Source organism: Rhipicephalus sanguineus, chromosome 2 (assembly GCF_013339695.2).
Source record: "Rhipicephalus sanguineus isolate Rsan-2018 chromosome 2, BIME_Rsan_1.4, whole genome shotgun sequence".
NCBI lineage: Eukaryota > Metazoa > Arthropoda > Arachnida > Ixodida > Ixodidae > Rhipicephalus > Rhipicephalus sanguineus.
Window position 1 is genome coordinate 15893794 of NC_051177.1, and position 22243 is coordinate 15916036.

At 47.4% G+C, this 22243-nt stretch overlaps 1 protein-coding gene across 2 annotated transcripts in view; it reads right to left on the reverse strand.

Moving 5' to 3' along the window:
• Positions 1–18782, reverse strand: part of LOC119382452 (chitin deacetylase 1) — an 80619-nt gene extending 61837 nt beyond the window's left edge. Inside the window, exon 1 of one of the 2 annotated variants that reach the window (XM_037650159.2) lies at positions 18545–18782. In XM_037650159.2, coding sequence (XP_037506087.1) covers positions 18545–18635 — 91 coding nt within the window. In that variant the 5' untranslated portion in view covers positions 18636–18782. The remainder of the gene's footprint in view (positions 1–18544) is intronic. The other variant, XM_037650161.2, reaches the window with a different exon arrangement.
• Positions 18783–22243: the final 3461 nt, after the last annotated feature.

The following is a 22243-nucleotide window of genomic DNA, read 5'->3' on the forward strand; positions in this document are numbered from 1 at the left end:
TATCTACACTGCTACAGCCTGTTTTGGAGTAGAAAGCTACCAGAAAATCTACGCGGATTTCTCAGAAAGTAAAGCTACCCAGTCTACGAAAAATCCGTCCCGGTCCGTGGATCGAACCCGGCCCCAACGCCTTCCCGAGGCGGTCGTTCTACCAGTTGAACTGACCAGCGATCGGAAGCGCGAATGGGAATTAATTGACCACTCGAAACGCATGTGCATTGAGTTGTCGAAGCACAGCTAACTACATAAACTAAGCCTCGTTGGTAGACGAGATTCTGTAATCGACTCTTGCTTCGCATTATATCAACACGGCCAGTTGAAGCACATTCGGATTCCATTTTATTGGTCCTGAGAACTTTCGGGAGATCTGTTTATACTAAGCATTTGCTTAAATGTGTACCATTTTTTTAATTGAAGATTTCATCGAAAAATGTCATATATCTACGCTTTATAGCCTGAAGTTTACATACGCCCCAGAACATAGGAGAGGCCGATGAAGCAGAGGTAGCGCATTCAACTTTGTATTGGGCTAGTATGTTTCAATGAATAATAAGAAGAAAGACAAAAAGCCACATGACAAGAGGAACAACGCTCACTGTACCGACTAATCTGATTCCTCTAATTAGAGCTTCATCCTCACACGGACATTCCATGCGGCGTGCGCTGGTATTGGCAATAATGATTAGTCTTGTCCTTGGGTTTTTTTTTTTTTTCACACGATAATTCGAACGAATGGTTTGATCTATTTTGTGAATCATGTCTGGTCAAAAGAAACAGTTTATCGCTCCTTGGCATGAACACTCACTTCCTCACGCTGCGACGTGTGCATTGCTGGCTGTCACAAATAATAGTCCGCTCTCGCTTTTGCATTGCTTAAGACAAAACTCCTTCAAGGAGTTTTCGTCTCCTTGAAGGCACTCCTTTGTCTCCTTGAAGGGCTCCTTCAAGGCACTTCCCACGAAAGAGCGGCTGGACAAGACGGCATACCAGCCGATTTGATGAGAGAGGAATAACATTTGTCTTAAGAAGCTTGCACACGACGCCTTCTAACTACAAATGTACGAGCGAGTTGGAAAAAAATGCCCAATGAAGCACAAGGAGGGAGACGTAAAAGTTTGAAGAACAGACCAATCAGCCTACTTTTAGCATTATAAAAATATTCACGAAGGTAATTTAGAAGCGATGAGATCCACACTTGACATATTGCACCTCGAGAGCAAGCTGGCATCAGGAAGAGAAAACAAAACTTTTCAAAATATCGCTGCGCGTGCACTAGTACAGTTTTGAGAAGAATCAGGATATCACAAAGATAAAGATTCACATAAACAATTATGTTCGCACTGTTAATTATCGCCAGATACTTCTGGTCACATGTTTCGCGTTTTCATGCGTTTCTCGTGTTTCATGATAGCTGTGTTTTAAGACGTCCTATTCTATACGCGTATACAACTCTAGACGGCAACTTTGACGGCGACTTTTCGCCGTCAAAGGGGTGGGCGTGCTATCACCGACTGTAATGTCGTTTGCACCTCATGGCGCACACGCTTCTCGGGATTAGCTGCACTTAGGATTGACAGCCGCCGAACGAGAGGTGGCGCTGTGATCGCTCGGTGTAAGGGGGCGCACTGGCGTCGCCCTGTCGGCGAGGATAGACCGGCGTTAAGCGCGGACGTTTCTGTGCTTGAAATGTTGTTGACGCGTGAATACGGGTGAACATTTTTTATGACATGTGACAATAGCGTTGTAAATGAGCATTTTCATGCGTCAATTTTGCATTACTTATGACTAATGACGACTTCATGATGCAAATTATTACGTAAGAGAGAGAAGTAGCCGGAGCCATACCTAGGCACAAACCTCTCCTTAACATATTGACAATAAAAAAAAGGGAACTCCACGATGCATCACCTTCATGTGATAATCAAATAGTAGTGAAGTCTGCCGAACACGCAGACGACCAGAATGACGTCATTGTTTCGGACGATGATTGCGGCGGTGTTGGTTCTTCTGCATTCGTTAACGTATACGAGCGCCGCGTGCGCGGTACAATCGCAAGCGCAGCCCGCACACACACGAAAAGAAGTGGATGCGATGCTTGGCACAACGACGTTAAACTCATTCTGGTCATCTCGGAGGAATATGGCAGTTGCTTTCGTGTTTCGGTTTCGCCGGAGTAATCGGTCGGATTTCACTGCTCTGCAAACTTACTCGCGGTCTTTCTTTTTTTAATATCAAAGCGGCAATCGGCTTCGCAGGACGGGCTCCGATTCTCCCATTTGACCGACTGCCTGCCTCAACACGAAAGAGCGGCTGGACAAGACGGCATACCAGCCGATTTGATGAGAGACGGAATACATTTTGTCTTTAAGAAGCTTGCACACGACGCCTTCTAACTACAAATGTACGAGCGAGTTGGAAAAATGCCAATGAAGCACAAGGAGGGAGACGTAAAAGTTTTGAAGAACAGACCAATCAGCCTACTTTTAGCATTATAAAAATATTCACGAAGGTAATTTAGAATGCGATGAGATCCACACTTGACATTATTGCACCTCGAGAGCAAGCTGGCATCAGGAAGAGAAAACAAAAACTTTTCAAAATATCGCTGCGCGTGCACTAGTACAGTTTTGAGAAGAATCAGGATTATCACAAAGATAAAGATTCACATAAACAATTATTGTTCGCACTGTTAATTATCGCCAGATACTTCTGGTCACATGTTTCGCGTGTTTTCATGCGTTTCTCGTGTTTCATGATAGCTGTGTTTAAGACGTCCTATTCTATACGCGTATACAACTCTAGACGGCAACTTTGACGGCGACTTTTCGCCGTCAAAGGGGTGGGCGTGCTATCACCGACTGTAATGTCGTTTGCACCTCATGGCGCACACGCTTCTCGCGGATTAGCTGCACTTAGGCTTGACAGCCGCCGAACGAGAGGTGGCGCTGTGATCGCTCGGTGTAAGGGGGCGCACTGGCGTCGCCCTGTCGGCGAGGATAGACCGGCGTTAAGCGCGGACGTTTCTTGTGCTTGAACATTGTTGTTGACGCGTGAATACGGGTGAACATTTTTTATGACATGTGACAATAGCGTTTGTAAATGAGCATTTTCATGCGTCAATTTTGCATTACTTTATGACTAATGACGACTTCATGATGCAAATTATTACGTAAGAGAAGAGAAGTAGCCGGAGCCATACCTAGGCACCAACCTCTCCTTAAACATATTTGACAATAAAAAAAAGGGAACTCCACGATGCATCACCTTCATGTGATTAATCAAATAGTAGTGAAGTCTGCCGAACACGCAGACGACCAGAATGACGTCATTGTTTCGGACGATGATTGCGGCGGTGTTGGTTCTTCTGCATTCGTTAACGTATACGAGCGCCGTGCGCGGTACAATCGCAAGCGCAGCCCGCACACACACGAAAAGAAGTGGATGCGATGCTTGGCACAACGACGTTAACTCATTCTGGTCATCTCGGAGGAATATGGCAGTTGCTCTTTCGTGTTTCGGTTTCGCCGGAGTAATCGGTCGGATTTCACTGCTCTGCAAACATTACTCGCGGTCTTTCTTTTTTTTTAATATCAAAGCGGCAATCGGCTCTTCGCAGGACGGGCTCCGATTCTCCCATTTGACCCGACTGCCTGCCTCAACTACCTAAAAGGTTAATTAATTTATTTTTGCTTATTGCCGTAATTGGTGTGCCTACTCACCTTAAGATGTCTGCCGCAACAGAAAAAAATATGAAGGCAGCGAGCAAACATCGCATTTCCATCGTTTTTTGAGGATTTTCGGACACATTTCTTGAAACACCCTCTATATGGAATAGCTTTTCTCCCAAGGCAGAAGTTCGGACTCTAATAAAGAAGTCGTGCAAGTGCAGCTTCAGTCAGTTTAATTTGTTCCGGCGAGCTGGTTCTGAGTGTGCTATATTTGGAGTGAAAAAAAAAAATGATCCTCGACGAGGACCGCACCAAGCGCTGGAAACGACTGACACGGTGCTGGCAATGTCCGTCTTGCCTGGCTGTTCTGAGGAGGAAAGCTGTTCCGATTCCCCTCGGTGCGTGGTGCTCGCGCAGCGAGTGGACGCGACTAACCGCTCGACGAGCCGTGCACGTGTGATTTCTCCACGGGACGAGGCGGAAACGCACGCGAAGGCCGATTTTCCGGTATGCAAGGCAGTCGGGACCACCACGTTCGTGACGGTCAGCGGCGCTTCTTTGTCGGCCACATTGTTTTGCTAGCAAAGCAAGCCGGCTGTACGGGAAACCTAGCCCGGATTGCGTCCTGCTGCGTGGGCACGGTGACGGAGCGACAGTCACACTTTGATGCTGCGGCGAAACTCCGTGTTATAAAAGCAATGCTTGGTGAATGCACTAAAGGCACGTTTCATAGAAGCGCTACTGTGCCGACTACGGATTGGACATACGCACCTGACCCACAATTTGCTTTCGCATAAAGAACAGCAACCGACTTGTGAGAGCTACAGAGAAATTTTAACAGTAAATCATTTCCTGATCTCTTGTTCGAAGCTAGAGCGGGAACAGTTTTTTCATCACTTATACCATCCAAGCACGCCATTTCACGCTGCAGTTTTTATCGGAGCTTACCCTGAAGTGGAGATCTCATCATATGTTTAAAAGCTACAGAAATTTTACATTTAACGCCGAATATTGGGAACATTCATGATAACTTCCGAATTTGATCAAAAACAACACCTTGTGTTTGGCGCAATGATGGAATTTGCGTTTTTGCACCAGAAAACCCGACACGACCAACCAACCAATAATTTTTATTTTCATTGCAGCACATTTGTGGAGAGTTTGGGTGAGAGTATCCAATGGGGCGCAACAAAACGGCAAGCGTCAGCAGACATTGAAAATGCAAATAATTCTCAGCGAGATGGCACACTTGTATTCAACCTCTTCCGCTGTTATACGTGTAGTTCATTGAGATTGTCTCCTTGCAATATTTCCTCACCAATGTTGCCAGGTTTTACAATCAGTCCCATCCCGAGCTCTCCTGTTCGTGTGCAAGGCGGACGTGTTTGCGAGCTCTGTCCTTATTCTCTGGCAAGGTTTGCTACGCGAGCGGACGACGCTCTTGTTGTTTGACTAAGTGTACTCATAATGGTGCACTATAACTTCCAGCAGCTTCTTCGCGCTGTCACTAGAGTACATTTAGGTACATTCTGTTGAACAGCAAATTATCAAACCCACACATATTAGCAACCAGAGCTTTACGTTTAATAGCTATAACCGTGCAATCAGAAAGCTATAGATAAATATCACAGGGACTCAAATGTTGGTAAATACCGTTCGCTATCTTAAACGAGATCTGCATGAACAAAATAAAGGACACAAGAAGCGAAGAGCGTAGCGAATGTTTTATTTTCGCGACTGATTTCATTCAAGCAAGAGCCTACGAAATCACACAGCATAATTTTCAACGTCGCAGTGCTCAATTGCCATCACGAGTAATTATTTTATGGGGCTAGACAGGCAGATTTCAGCAGCAATATACCAGAATTATGGTGCTAAATCTGCCAAGTCGTGTGTGAAGCGCAAGAGGGGACAGCATAGAAGAAAGAACGTGTAGCGATGCCTTAGAAAAAGCGAGATTTCTTTCGCTCGGTTGCAACAGGGTAACGCAATTAAAGCACGCCGCAGCTGTGCGCGCTTGGAAGTGGCATCTGCAATATCCGGAGAAAAACGAGTGAATTGTTTCAGTGGCAGCGACTAATTAACACGCCCCTCTGCTAGTTGTGCGTCTTCTTCTCAAGTTGATTTTGTCGCTCTTAGTACAGAAAACGTGGTGCTCGATGCTTGCCTATCTACGCTCGCGGTTCTGGCCCGCTCGCTTGTATAGCAGACGAATCTTTCACAGACGAAGAGGCTTTACTCGACGCACAAAGGTGCGAAAGTGGCACGAAAGCAGGAGAGTTTACAAGAAACATGACAGGGCGCGTCAGATATCCGCGAATGTCGGAGCAGGATCTTTCAGCCACCCACGAGTGAAGGTAAGCCCAAGACTCGATCGTTTATGTTTCTTAACCACCTGCCAGGCAGTCAGTATTCCTTCCTGAATGTATGAGTTAAATTAGTGCAGATCCGCCCGGTCCTGTTTCAACTGGGCCGTTATAGTTTTGGTTGATCGGAGGTACAATCAAGAAATGTGCACGGGCCTTAATTTCGCGATTGCCCCTGCCCGGGCCCGATGACTGCCGTAGGTGGATTGGGAATGGGCTGCCCGACGTGTCTGACCACAGCCCCGGTCCAGCCCGATCAACACGCCTGCATGCCACCGGCCATGAAAGAGCACAGCACATGGTAACAGTGAATGTCGACGTGCCTATGAAAAAACCTGCAGTCTTTGATGAAGATCAGCCTGTTACTAAATATTCTAAACTGCAGAGGGCCAAGCTATGCACAAATTCACTGGCAGCTACATTGATAACAGGATTGCTTAAAATTTTCTGTACTGCGAAGCACGCACGTCTGTGGTGTCGCTCGTGATGTGAAATACAGATGTCACGTGGGATGTTCGCCTCATGTTTTCTGCTCACCCGAGGCCTCAATGTGAGCGATATGCGCACGGCCCTGGAGTCGTCTGCTATATATCACCGAGTTTGCCGGCCTGATACCGTTGCTAGCTGGCACTTCCTGCTTTGTAATTTGACCCACCCTCATCACACGACTCTGAAGCGCCGGGCAAGAAGCTAACGCCTATAGACTAAAGTCAGCATTTGGGCTATCTTTCTTGCGAAAGTTGAGCGCCAGCAAGTATTTCGCGCCGTAGTCGGACGCCAACGCAAGCCCGACCAGCCCGACGAATTACGCCTGCTAGCCAGAGCTCAGCCCGGGCCCGACTAAAAAAAAAAAAATTGCCGGGATGTCGGAGACTGGTACAAGCCCAATGCAGGTTTCTGGGCCGGCCTAGGCCCGTGTACACAGCGTTACACTGTTGAAGAGAACATCGGAGCGCGTGGTGGCCGTTCGGCGCCACCGCCGGCTGCATCGAGCTTTGGGCAGGCGCACTTAGCATGTTGAATGTGATGGACAGATCTACCTTCAGAAAGAAGGGGTTCGTGTTGGGTCGTGTCTGGCGCTCATTTTAAGTGATATTTCTTTGGCCCACTATGAGAGACGCATGTATGTCAGGGCTGAAGATCACCAAGGTGCGTAGATGATTACCTTGCATTGTTTGACTCCACTCAACACGTAAGGGATGATCTTTTTACTCATTGTCTTGACAATATGGTGATAATAATAATATCTGGGGTTTAATGTCCCAAAACCACGATATGATTATGAGAGACGCAGTAGTGGAGGGCTCCGGAAATTTCGACCACCTGGGGTTCTTTAACGTGCACCTAAATCTAAGTACACGGGCCTCAAACATTTTCGCCTCCATTGAAAATGCAGCCGCCGCGGCCGGGATTCGATCCCGCGACGACAATATGGTGATAACACATGAGCTACCTGTTAATAATGTCATTCAATTTTTAACCTAAGAATTTTTTTTGTCTGAACATCACGTGTGTTTGGATTATCATCCCCGTGACTACAGAATGTTGCTTCCATATCAGTCATCCCATTCCAAGCTGGTGAAACGAGCATTAGGTAATCTTTGTTTTGACAACGCGCTTCGCAATTAATGTCCTCATAAGATATGTAGCAGCTTTTATAATCGGAAGGAACGCCTTTCGCTAGCAGGTTACCCAGGCCGTGTTCTTATTTCAGTGGCAGTAAATGCGCTAAAAATATAGAATGGAACGTGCGCGAGCAGCGCTGATGGGATGAAAAAGGTTGTCGTGCCGTACATGCGCAACGTTCATATGCTTTAAAAAAAATTGGCAGAAAGGTGAAGGTAGATGTGCCATTTTTCGCTCCGCAGAAACTAATCGGCATTTGTAAGGCCATAGACCCGTTAGCCAAGAAACTCATATGTCACGTTATATATGACGTCAGATAAGCTCGTTCTGTCCGGCAGTTATGCCGCTTCTTTTCTCTTTTCTTTTTCTTCGCGCAGGAAATGCACCGTGCTGTATTGCTACCATGAAATGTATCGTTTTAGGGGCGTAGCTCCTCTTAGTCTAACCTTGTCACGTCTCCGTTGTCCGGCGTATCTCCCGGCAGCCGGCAGTAAACGGCAGTATCTGTCCGGTGGTGGTGGTGGTGGTGTGCGGCGTGACCACCCAGGTGTGTGGAGGTGTGTGGAGTGGGTATGCATGCGCATACCCACTCCACACACCTCCTCTCCACTCCCCCTCACCATTCCTCATGTCCCTTACCCCTCTCCCCTTTCCCTCTCCACTCACCCTCTCCCCTTCCTCTCTCCACTGTCCCTCTCCCCTCCCCCTCTCCAATACACCTCTCCACTTCCCCCCCTTCCCCTCTCCCATACCCCTCTCCCCTCCTCCTTTCCACTCTTCCTCTGAAACGCGGGCTAGACATGCCGAAATTCTCTCCTGCGCAAGCCGCGATGAGCTCGAGCGCATGCGCGTCCCATGCGCGTCGCGAGCACGTTTAGCGCGAACACGGGAGCGCATGCAGCACGCTGCTATGACAACTACCAAGCCAGGCTCAGCACATGCGTAGTGCGTTAGCGGCGAGAGTATTTTTTTACTTACGAGCGCCCTGCGTCATCCGAGCGCACCTTCATCGAAGGCGCTCACTGAAAACGCGATGCGTGCGACAGACAAATAAAATATATATGCCGAAAATGCACTGCGCATGTGCAGAGCTTCGTGTTGGTACAGGTAGGCGTCGCTATAGCATCGTACGGAACGTGCTCCGGTGTTCACGCTAACCGTGCTCACGACAATACAGTAGGTGCAGATGGAGCTGAAGCATTCATCTGGGTGAAATGGGTTTCGGAAGGCTAAGCGCTCTTCCACGATTTTGTCTTCCATGACCTGTGACGTCACGATGACGCCACAGATCACGGATGAGGTCATCTGTGATCACGTGATACTTCTTGTACCGTTCGTGTTGACGTCACGGCTTCAGCAGGTCTCGCGAAGTATCGTCAGGTCTCGTCCAATCTCGCGAAGACTCCTGACTCATGAGACATACAAGTCTTTCGCCCGGATAAACTGAAGTAGTGCGCTATAGAAGTCTAAACCATCAAGAAGCAAGCTCGAGAAGCGCTGCAGTCCGGTCACGTCTGGCCTCCGTGCCCGTGGGCACCGTGTCACAGTTTATACGCATTCTAACTGTACGACATTCTACTTCTCGCTTGCTTTCCACACACACACATCTCTAAAGACGAGTTGGGTGCAGCGTGGGCCCCATCTGCTGTGACGCTATCGCTTCGCGGGCAAGGCCTGCGAGAAGCCTCGGTTCGTCCCCTGTGAAAGTGCGAAGGTCGCTGTATAAACAGAGCGTTCTCAAAAATCGTCCGTGTCGCCGTTGCTCGACGGAAAGCATCGCCCACACTGTCGCCAACATCAATGGGTGGTTGCACGTAAAAGGTTGACTGAGCGCTGCCCACGTTGGCGCCTTTTTTTTCTTCTTTTCTTTCTATCATGGAGACGCCGACGGTGGGTGGATGAAGGAGCGCGACGCAAACGTGTCTGCTCGGATCTAAAGTGGAGGCTTTGAAAAACGATAGCAAATGAAACTCCATAACAGTGAGGCGAAGCAGTCATTTCATCCAGGAGTGTGCGCGCGCACGCACACACACACACACACACACACACACACACACACACACACACACACACACACACACACACACACACACACACACACACACACACACACACACACACACACACACACACACACACACACACACACACACACGCGCGCGCGAAGACACGTCCGCTATATATCTTATATATACTATAGATAATATATGTTATTATACATGCATATATGTATAATATAGTATGTACTATGTACGAGGGGCGTTCAATAAAGATTTCCCCTGACTCACTTCTATTTATTGCAGGATGCTGAAAGTGCGCATGTGTATTGACATAGGTCACTGTAGGTCACGTGCCAAATTGCAACTCTGAACTAATAACGGTCTGTCTTTTAGAGGTGCTGAAGTAGTGTGAGGTGTGATAATGGATGCAGTGGAATACAGAGCAGCCGTCAAGTTCCTCTACTTGAAAGGCCGCACTCCAAGGGAGACGTTCGATGATATAAAAGAGGTTTATGGAGAGGATTCCCCATTATATGATGTAGTGAAGAACTGGCATTGTCAATTCAAATACGGTAGGAGGGCTACGCCACTCCGCTATCGATTAACACACCATCCAGCAAGTGGAGGCCGCCATTTTGGAAAATCGCCGCGTAACCGTTCGAGAGCTAGCCCAAAATGTCAAGATTAGTGTGGGGTCTATGGCAAAAATCATTCAGGACCATCTTCATATGCGTAAGGTATCCGCACGCTGGGTTCCCCGGCTGCTCACACCTTTCCAAAAGCAGGAATGAGTCGAATGCTCCCAGGCTCTTTTGACCACGTGCCATGGAAACCAGCAGGACTTTTTCAACAGACTGATTATACAGGATGAATGCTGTGTCCATCACTGTGATCCGGAGACTAAAGTCCAGTCGATGCAATGGAAGCACTTGGAGTCACCGCCTCCAAAGAAGACACGCACCCAGCCCTCAGCGGGCAACGTCATGCTCACAGTCCTTTAAGACCATCACGGAGTAGTCTTGATGGATTTCCTAGGAAAGGGTGCCACGATTACTGGGGCATACTATGCTTCGCTGCTGCGGAAATTGCGGGAGGCCATCAAAAGCAAGAGACGTCGCATGCTCACCAAAGGTGTCCGCCTTCTGCAAGACAATGGCCCAGTTCACAACTCACATGTTGCCCAGATGGAAGCACGCTCCTGCCGCTTTGAAATTTTACCGCATCCCGCTTATACACCCGACCTCGCACCACCGGACTTCCACCTCTTTCCAACAAAAGTCATATTTGAAGGGCAAGCATTTTCCAGATGATGAGACTCTGATTTCTGAAGTCACAACGTGGTTTTTGGAGCAACCTGTCGACTTCTACAAGCGAGGTGTTTACAGTTGCATAAAAAGAAGGGAGAAGTGTGTGTCGCTGGCTGGCACCTACGTGGAGAAGGACTAATAAATCTGTAAAGTTTCGTTGCTCTCCGTCCACAGGAAGTTGGTCAGGGGAAATCTTTATTGAACGCCCCTCGTACTATTATATATAGGCCTACTATATATAATATATGTTATATATGTTATTATAAAACATCACTTCTGAAGTTCTAATTTAATTTTTCAATGATGGTGCACCGGCATTTTGTTATGTAACCCACCACAACTGTGTTAAGCGAACGTGGTTATGCCTTGAAGTATATCGACGTTATGTTGCCTGTAAAGCTGCCTATATATGTGTACATGTGCCTCATCTTCAGTATGACTGGTAAACTAGCATGGGCGTTTTTCGGACATTAAGTGATAGACCGCTGTGGAGTGACGCCCCTTACGTGAATGACATATATGACGCTTATAGAAATTATATGCGGCCCTATATGAGTATATATGTCGGCATATGTGGCTACCATTTACCATACATGAATGTAAATAGGGCCACATATGGCGTGACTGGCCCATATCTGACGCGAAATGCAGCCACATATGGCACGGCCACACCTGGCATATCATTGGCATATGACTGAGCCTAGGTCTCATGAACAGCGTTCTTGGTTTTAAATGGTTACAGCTTGTTTAATATGTATTACTGCCACGCACTTTTGTCAATACTCTATTGATCTTTCTATTTGTCGTAGCTTTACGATATGACTGTTATCATACTGCGGCGGCAACTGGCTTAACGCACGTAGTGTGGATATCTTGCATCGTCTGCTAGCCTATATATGTTCATGTGATCGTACGTGGCGCGCATGGCCTGCGAAACCTCTTCTGCTGCACGTGTAATATGTAGGTGTGGTTACTCGTACCGATTATTTCATTCAGTGGCCGCTCGCGTTATATTTCAAGCACTCCACCAAATGAATTTGGCGTTGTTATTAACGAATGGAGCGATCGCATAGAGACGTTAATGCAGTGTTATAGCGACTTTTCGTCGTTATGTGGTGTTTATTTAGCCATCACTGTGGTTCACGACATGTGGACAAAATGGCGCGGGGATAACTCACCAGTAGAAAAAGAAAGAACCTGAACAACCCGTATTGTATTGCGGTATAAACTTCGTCTTAGGCGTTTGAGTGCATCAACCTGGCTTAGCGATTACGAGACGAGCCTGAGCTGGGATTGAGGTGTCCTTATTTATCCGGTTCTGCTTTCAGTACGCAGAAATTGTTCCGCCTTGCGAGTGAATTGCGGACGAAAAGTGGAACGGATACGCATGCGTGCGAGCTGTGAAGTAGAGTTTTCTATACTTGTTACTTTAACACTATACCTCGAGCGAGTGCAGATATTTTTTTATAACCGTTACATAACAGTACCACATTCGTTGAACTGTACAGCAGCAATATCCAATACAGCACGTAAAAGCTAGCTAAACAGGCAAAAAGAAAAAAAGCAAACAATGAAGACCGTGAAAGGGTCAAGACGCAGGCTGCAGGCCAGTGACGTGTTGAATTTCGCTCTTCTTTCATGCGGAATAGACACGTTCTGCCGTTTCGTGAAACCATTGAAAAACAATACAGTATAAAATCACAGTACGATTAATTAGCCGCTTCCACTAAACAGCCATAGCTTCAATGCACACGACAGTGCTCTACTCGACCTTCTTATTTTCCGGTTTGGCTATCGTATTCGCGCGCGTATTTATAATTTTCCAAGATTCACTGCAGCGTGGTGGTAATTTTTCTTATCGCTGCTTTAAGTGCAGGTGCACGAGAGTCCGAGTTCACAAAAATAAAGGGAGGTGGAAGAATATACGCCGAGCCTGAGCGGTACGTGTGACTGGAGCCCGACTGGGAATCGGAGACAATGGCTGGAGGAAAGCGCTGGCTTTAACGAGCGTTCACTGCTACTCGAGACGGAAGGGCGCGCACGTGTGAGATAACGTTTGAATAAAGTTCCCGAAAAGGAGCCTGCTGTGTGGCTGCGAAGAGTTATGCTTTCCATGAATACGAGTGGCTTCACTCACAACAGGCTTCGTTACTTGTCGCACTTAATGGGCGTGCCGGATAGGAGCTGGCGACGTTGTGCTACGATGATGCCCCTGAGAATAATACTGCCGTCGAGCACTTCCGATCGGCGTTTCCGGAATGCCTGCGGGAAATTCCAGGACGCTCATCGCGCTTTCCTTGCGCCGCTTCCGGGACGCGGTGTGTGCTTGACCTCGAGGTCCCTCCAGGGCGGGCTGTGCACCATTTCGCGCCGTCGGCGCTGCCGTTTCAGCGGGGTAAATATTATGCATGTTCACATGCTCGTATGGGTCAGCGACATTTGTGTCTCGGAATTATGATAGTCGGACATACATATTGCAGCATGAATATTAAAGTAATCCCAAACGTAAAGCTTAAGTACCCCAGTGAATCTATAGTGATGAACGATACGAGAGGGAACACCAATTTCGTGTTTAATGAACGATGACTTCTAATATACCGATATGAATGCGACGCTTTCAAGCCCATTTTAAAAGCAGTTTGTCCACCGTCCAAAACATCACTGCGCACTGTATTTTGATGATTAAAATAAAAACTGAACTGAACGTATTGATTTGCAAGATGTGGGTTCGAGCTAGTTGGTACTCCATGATCGACACTTCTTGCGCAAAATTTTCCCAGACAACGGACGAAGCAGACACGGACGGGCGCGTCTGTTTCGTCCGTTGTCTGAGAAAATTTTGCGCAAGAAGTGTCGATTTGCAAGAGATACGCCTCTGCTTGAGTATTTAGCGCCACGAACACCTTTGCGCTTGCCAACTGCGTTTAGCCGCCATGACCTTACCAAGGTCATTATTCCCTCTCGTATTGTTCACGGCTGTACACAATTTGCGGCAGCCGACAATACCATGACGCCTGGCACTGAACTGAAGTGTACCCCTTATACACAAAAACAACTAAAAATGTGCGCCTTCATATACGTGAAAGCTAGCTTAAAGTGTGTAAGTTACGGGCTGGCGGCATATTTTGCGCATACTTGCGGTGCCATAATGAGTAAATAAATAAATTGAAATAAGCACTGAGCCAGTTTGTTGAAGGTCGTGGTATTGTCTTGGTGGTATGCATGGTATAAAATGACGTGACTGCGCGCTCACGGACGCCAGTTCCGTCAGGACGGCCTGCAGAAGGTCGATGACACAGTGAAGTCAAAACCGATTCGGGAAGCTCAGCTAAAGTTCACTGAAGGTCGCCTTTACAATCGTCTTGCATTTACTGTTGCTCGAGTCTTGTGTTGTAGAGCGACTCAACGACACAAATATCGTGCTACTCTGTTGACAGGGTCGACGACCACTTGGATGTGCAACACATACGTACTAACACGTTGGCGGTGACACCTGAGCGCCGTGTTGTCGATACTGCTGGATTAATGAGGCCCCAAATTCACCGCAATATGCCCAGAAAACCTTTACTTGACGAGTTCAATGTCGACCACGAAGGACATTCACGTGCTTGTGGGCCAGCCAGAAAGTGAAAATGGCAAATCAAAATAGAAGGTTCGCGCTGTGTCACACTTTTTAGCGCCTTGTAGCTGCCGTAGTGTGCTGACTTTTTCTGGAAAGCCAGCTCATTGGACAGCCCATGTGCACATTAGCGATATCACCAACGCGCCATCCACGGACGTGAGCATGAGCTCGCTACAGGTATAATTCCCCCAGATGCCAGGCGCGTAGCCAGAAATTTCTTTCGGGGGGCGAGGGTCCACCTTGCCGCACTTGCCACTACGGCTACTTATAGGGATGTACACCTGCCAACCGCCAAACTGTCCCCCTGGCTACGCCACTGGTTTCCCAATAAGAAACCGAAAGTGCGGCAAGTTAGGCAGCTCGGTAAAAAGGAGCGATTTAAAGTGTTCTGCGCGCCAAGACGAGGACAGAAGAAGATGTAAATGGGGCAACTTCAAACCAGGCCGCCGCCGGAAGCCAACGGGTTCCGGTCGACGTCTAGGGGTGGCGTAGACGGTGAAAGGGGGAGCTGCGTCTCACCCCGATCACCCATGCACGGGTGAGCGCTTTCTCTCCCTCTCAAACCACGTTGTCGCTGTTTTTTTTTTTTCTTTTTTTACGAGTCTGGCACGCGCTTCATTCGTACGAAACCTTGTTATGTGGTGTCACTGTTTTCTTGATAGTACAGCGAATATGCAGTTCCTTGTTAGCGTAGTGGTTGTTCAGTACCGTATCGTTAGATGTCTTTGCGTGAAATCAATTTGATTTGCATAGTAAATATTGATGGTGGTGGTGGTGATGAAACTTTATAGCCCAAAAAGGGGTCAACAAGTAAATATTGATGCATGTTTCCGAATAATCGTGCCTCGAAATTAGCGCTTGTGGCGCTTACATCTTCTGCCATGAAATGTAATGAAGATGTTATGTAGTGCGCTGAAGACATACGTCTAGACAGTCCTCGACGTTTTGTGCAAGAATAGAAAAAGGGGGGGAAATAAGCTTTCGAGAACCCTTGACAAGAGGGAAACTACGTGAAAACAAACTCGAGCCGATGCTTGTGAATGAAGCATTCTTGGTAAGCCGAGAAAGTTCTGGGAGCAAATGAAACGCGTTGGAATAGCTCACTTAAGCTGAGTGGTAGTTAGATAGATAGATAAATAACTTTGTTGAACACCGAGGGGGGAGTGCTGGGTTTTAGCCCGGCCCCCCTACGGGCTGCTCCCACGTTGGAGCAGGCAGGGAGTACCTGCCCGTGGCATCACGGGCCCCTTGGATTGCCCGAAGCTGACGGTGACGATCCGCACTTTTGATGGCGGAATAAAAGCCTTTCCTTGGGATGCCCTGAGTTCCTTGAGTATTTGGGGGCATCATGTGCTCAAACGTACGCGCACACCCACATTCCGGGCAGTCAGGAGATATATCCATATAAATCGAAACGCTAGCTGGGCAGTAGTCTGAGCGTGATTTGTTGTCCTCAGCTGAGAGGTAGTGTACCTCGACCTTTTCTGCTTGTTGAAATGATGCAAAATACCGACGCCGTTTGCTAGCGTGTCTGCATTGTAATGTATACAGTGCTCACGGATTGAAAACCGACATCAAAATGTTTGGTATAACGACTGGTATGCGCACTCGCTCGAGATTACCGCGTTGTCTACGAATCTGGCCGCTAAAGGTAATGTTGGCGGTCGTATAAGTGTTCGAGTCGAAATTACGCCGTTATGACAAGAATCTGAAGACGATGAAAACGAAAGAACGTGCATTACTTAGCCTTAAAATGTCTCGTTTCCATCCGTGACAGTGTTCAGCAGCATACTGCAGCAAGTTTAGCGCGTTCATTATATTCACTCCGCATACACCTGTCTGCACGCTCATCTAAGGCATGCACAATACAGTTTAGTGAAATCTCTGGTATACAAAGTGCCAACAATGTATGAGTGGTTGCACAAGCCACTTGGAAAGGCGTCAATTGTTGTCAGTCTGCTTTATGGGGGTTGCAGGCTTTAAGCGTAACTCAATGCGTGGGTTATTTCTCCGCAGTGCGCAGCGTGCCTTGGTACTGTATAGGGCAATGTGAAAAGGCGTGTCGATTCTTATCTAGTGGCGGAGCTCATCCCGCAAAACAATCACGTACTCGCTACCGACTTGCAAGAACACTCTTGCAGCCAATTCTCAAGCCCGAGGTGTCTGTAGTTTTTTTAATTGCGTTTGAAAAAGCCATTTCAATAGCTTCAAACTTCAAAACATGTTTTTATGTTTCTTATACTGTGGAGCATTTTACTTCTGCATAATATCACAGCGCCAGCAAACAATAAAAAAATAAAGTATACTCGCTCTCTGAACATATTTCGATACGCCATATGTTCGATGTCACACACTCTTACGACCTATTATGACCTACTTTCTTAAAGGGGAGTAGATTAGAGCCGTTTTTGATACTGCCGCAGTTCACATGTGCGGAAACTCTTGTGCAAGTATATTGCTTCGCGATGCTATCTTCAAGAAAGCTCACTACGCTTTGCGTATTTGGGACGAATAACATCTAGAAAAAAAAAAATCTCTGGAGTTGAAAAGGTAGCGTTAAATCCGAGACCCACGGGACACGTTTGATTTCTTAAGGCAGCTCAGTTGGCACCGTTGACTCCGTGCCGCCACAGCGCCTGCTGCCTTTCTCCCGCAGAAGCGCGTTGCAAAAGCTTTGAAGGAGGCATACTTACAAATGTACAGCGTTCACTCAGCGCGTGTCGAGTGCACTTCTTGCACGTCGTCTTTTTCTGGGAGCGCTGCGCAATTCTAACCACGAGTGCATACCAACTTGCTCAGTTTTCTATCCTAAGCCAGGTAATTTCTTTGAAGGAGGCACCGTGGCGCAATTCTTCTGACGCATGCAATGCTAAGTGTGCGTCTATGATTTGAACACGGCCATCTTGGTTTCACAGCGACGGTACTGCCTCATTAAGCGTGCCAAAGCGGAAGTAGCTTAAGACTTCATATTATTTTACACTTGCATTTGCCCTTACAAGAACAGCTGGAGTTCTGTTGGAAGAGTCCGATGCAGTTTGGCTGCAAGCAATCGTCCACACATGACTTGAAATTCTTTCATATATACGTGTAGTGTTCGGATGTGGCAACGCGAAACCAGATTGATTACGAAGCTTCGACGTCTGGGACACGACAGGCAGGCTTGTCAAGGCTTTTGATTGATGCTCGGCAATGGATATTAAGCTCGCATGATCGCTTCTAACTTACTGAGAACGTTGGTGTAACGATTTCTCATACGCTATAGTTGTACGCGTCACATGCTCTGGATTTCGAATCGCTGCGAGTGGAAAAAACTACGTGTGTTAAAAGCGTGATAGCACATTGGGGAAGACTGAAACTTTGCAAAATGCTCAATGCACGTGAGCCGCCGCTGTTTTGCGCGAGTCGGCGCTCGAATGATTTGTGATAGTATATCCTCGCTCAATGCAGAACCCATGGACAATTAGTTCCGGGTGCGTGTGCTTGGCGCGCGCATACTTTGGCAAGAGGAAAGTCGGGATCGAAACAATGCCAGATAATACCTGCTTGGTGAGGTGAGGATTTGAACGACGTCTTCTATATCACGAGATACCTCAAGACCTTCAAGGCGAATATTTTATGCTCGGTGAAAACGTATGCCAGGCTGTATGCCATATGTACGCAAGGCCATCACCACACCACCACCATGCAGTTTGAATGTGAAAAGTGGACGCCAGAGGTACATTGTCAATTATTCACTGATTATCGAAAATGCTTCTGACAACGCCACTTTGTTTTAAAGCAACCTTTTGGACATCGAGAACTCGCTGAAATATAGCTGTACAATGAAGTTTGTTTTAAGTGCAACGCTGCGTAGCCCCATTTCATGTTCTCAGCCCCTACGTTCATCTGTATTTTTCTTAGTGATTTGGCTGTCGTAGACACAATGAATAAATAAAAAAAAGGTGGATTCACTCACCACTTGCAGCGTTGGCATGGCGAGCGCAGGCGACGAGAAGCGCGGCGACCAGGAAGAATGTGGCCGATTTGCCGGCCGGTAAAAACTCCATGGCTTCCCAAAGCCGAAATGTTCAGGTGACACTGGTGCGATGAGCAACGGGGAAGAACTGCGACCGTTGCGCGGATGCCGAGTGTCAGACTGGGCGGCACTGCGTCGTATGCGGCGGTTTATTCCCTTCGCGGAGTCAAGCTCGTCTGCACCGAAGGCGAAAGACAACCCGGTTTTGTACACGCGCCGCTGCACGCAGAACTCTTTCCATCGGCACGCGTTGTTGGCCCTTTCTCGTTGGCTCCTCCTCGCCCAGCATCCAGAGATGCGCTTTCTCTTTCAACCGGCTTCTTCTGTCGGACGCGAATTGCGCCCTCGACCATTCCTACACCGTCTTCAAAATCTGTTCTGTGGTCGCAACCGGCGCGAATTCAAAAATTTCGGAGCATTCCGTGTCGTCGTCATGCATGACGGGGTCACCTGGCCCGTCTGACTTTGTCCTTTCGTCGGAATAACTGCTGCTGTCCTTGTTGTTCCCAGTGTGATCCCGCTTGCACCGCCCCGCTTGCGAGTCGGACCGAGGTAACGTGTTCAGTATAAAGGGCCATTTAGCGTGACACAGGGATATCGGGGATGAACGGCGTCGTATATCCGAAAACACCTTGCTTGGCAAGGTCAACGTAATAAACTGTCAGAAAATGGAGAGTGATACATTACACGAACATGCGAACCCCTCATAGGGTCACTCAAGCCAGACAGGCATGATTTTCCAGGACTAATTGCTTTGCCATTATACACGTTGTGCGCAAGTTCGGAAGTGAATCTGAAAAGCTTGACAGTATGCTAAATAATAAAAGTTATGCGCGTGCTCACGCTCTGCGCGCACATCTGGTAGAATTTCTTTCTCGGTTTGTCATAAGGAACTATGAGCGCGCGATTATTCCAGCCTAATACAAAGAAATGGCGAAGCTTGGACTCGAGGCTTTTTTAGAAACAGCGAGACTGGATCATTCTTAAGTCTAATCTGGTTGCTTCTAGGTTGTTGCTAGGCCTTCTAGGCTAGTCACGACACGGATGTCCAAACTCCAGAACCGAGCGTTCGCGCCTCTCATAGATCTACGGGCACGTCGTCGTTGGCTTCCATCGCTTCGGGCTCTTCTTGCAGTCGCCGTTGCCTTTCCCGTTCTCCAGTATGGTAGCTTCGCACTAGTCGTGCCAAGCCTGAAGGAAGAGCGCAGCTGGGTGGCCTTGCTTGCTTTTCATTATTTTTTCTTTCTTTCTTCTCTTTCTATATCTTTCTATCTTTTTATGTCTTTATACCCATTATTCCTCCCTATTTTTTTCTCTCTCTGCCTTTTTGTAGCTTTCTCTCTCCTGGTGAACCAGTGGTGAGTAGTGGGATTTGCCCAATTTCTGTGGCCCATACCCGCTCACGATGAAGACAGTTTTCTGACAGGCTGCACAAATTACGGCCAGCTTAAACAGCTTCTCTGTTAAAAATATAACTGCACGCATAACCTGCTCGAGCTCGTGTTCGAAAATTAGCATTCGGTATTTTTGAATGCAACCAAAGGCAGCCACGCACTTTGCAACAAGCGAATGCCTGCTTGCGGTTCACCGCCTGTTAAACGAGGTAGCGAAGATCATCACAAGGGAGACAAGCAGCATGCAATGCAGAAAAAATGGCAATACGTTTGTACACTTGGTTGCACGTTTCGTGAAGGAAACCGAAGACTGCTCGTAGTTTTTGCTTGTATTATGTCATTCTGTGTTCTGGCAGTCTAACCATCTATTGGTCTCATAATTTATGCTACAGCAGCATTTACTGCATTACTGCAATTATTGGCAGTCTAGCCATCCGTTGGTCTCATAATTTACACTGCAGCCTGCTATTTGTTTCTTGCAGCTTTCGCGTGTGTCTACTGCATACGAGTCGTTTCATTTTCCCACTTATGCTCCCTTTTGGCATCCACTTAGTGTTTTCATCAAGAAAACAGCAGACACTCTTTCTTGAAAAGCGTCCTAGCAACGAGCTCTAAAGTTGCTTAGAGATTATTTGTGCGGCTTTTTTAATGAGAGTTGGCGGCAACTACAATAATGGCATCGCTGGCACGAATTATAATTCCTGCATTGTATTGCCACGGAACATTTGAATTGCTTCGAGGTATCCCGCTTGTAGTCTTCAGACGCTGTCAGCTGCTTTTATTCCGAAAGAAACATTTCAGCGTTGTTCTTTCTTTTTCCTGTTTATAAAAAAGCAACATTTAGGAGGGTTCCGTTCGCATCGACTTCTCATTCGCTCTCCACGCTTCGCCCACCTCAGTCGAGCCACGAGGACAGGAACGTCTGTTCACGTCCACATTTGCCGTTGTCCTAGGGCGAATGTGCAGTTGCGGAGTGACCAATAACTCGTAACACATCATGTGTAGCCAATTAGCGAAGTACCATCTACGCACCTGTAAGACACCCGCGCACCCATACGTATAGCCGCGCGCTCTGTTAATTCTGTGGCTGATGATGATAATTAATTATGGATGGGCCCTTTGTAACAGGTGGACAGCTTTAAACTACTTACTCGCCAGTATAGGGTATTTTTCCGAAGCAGTTTCAAGCACTGGCGTGTCTCTGTTCTATACAACCACCGCCAGTGAATTTTCGACACCTCATTTTCTGCGACGCGGGCTCTTTAACGCTATCGCGTTAGCATGCTTTGCTTGGCTAGTGTATCAGGCTCTGTTCTCTCGCCGGTATTCTCCTTATTCATTTCTCTACTTTCCGTTTTATCAGTTCGCTTAAAATATATTGTCGCAAAGAACAGTAGGTGTGAACTCACGTAGCACGAGCACTGTATACACTTCTGAGACACACCGGGCGGAGTATTCTAGAGGTTCCGTTAAAAGAAAAGTGGGCTCCAATCCACGCTGGGAAGATGGCGGGGCAGCGAAGCTGTGGGTCACCCGACGCGATTGCCTAAAGCAACGTAACCCTGAACGATTGAGCAATTCACAGGAAATGCCTGACAGAAAGAAAATGAAATGCACTGTACCGTTGTGTTGACCTTCCCAACACAACTGTGTGTGATCATCCCATAGCGCTATCACAACTCAAATAGAAATCGTAAAAGTAAAGACGCGTGCGGTTATTTGAGGGATCCGCTCACAGAACTAATGTTAAGAAGGTGTGCCCTGGGCATTATTAACAATGCTTCGAATAGAGCGAAATGTTTTGTGAGTTGATATCAGCATACTTCTCACTACTTCGGTGAATAATAACGATCAGAAACGTGAAAGGCGCATTAGCTTGTATTCCTTTACCATGTCTCGAAGCACTCTTGGCTTTCATTGGTCGCCCTCACGCTTTGGCTTACATTCCTCTTGCTTTGCTCTCGGCTCCGCAGATCAGCAAATACGACAGCCTTTTAGCTGATCTGTTCACTGGGGAGGTCTGCCGCATAATCTTTAAGCGGTCCTTCCACTACACGGAAAGCGCGTGGTCGGCCTTGACTCCCAGATTGCGCCCGGCCTTGCTTTTTCTGTGTTGATTCAATTGGTGCCTTCGGCGGTCTCCTTGTGGCGCCGGCACCGCTTTCTTCGGTTTCATTCATTCCATTGTGACCCGAGAGCACGCTGCTGCTCCTTTCTGCATTGTCTTATGCAATGGAGGGATCAC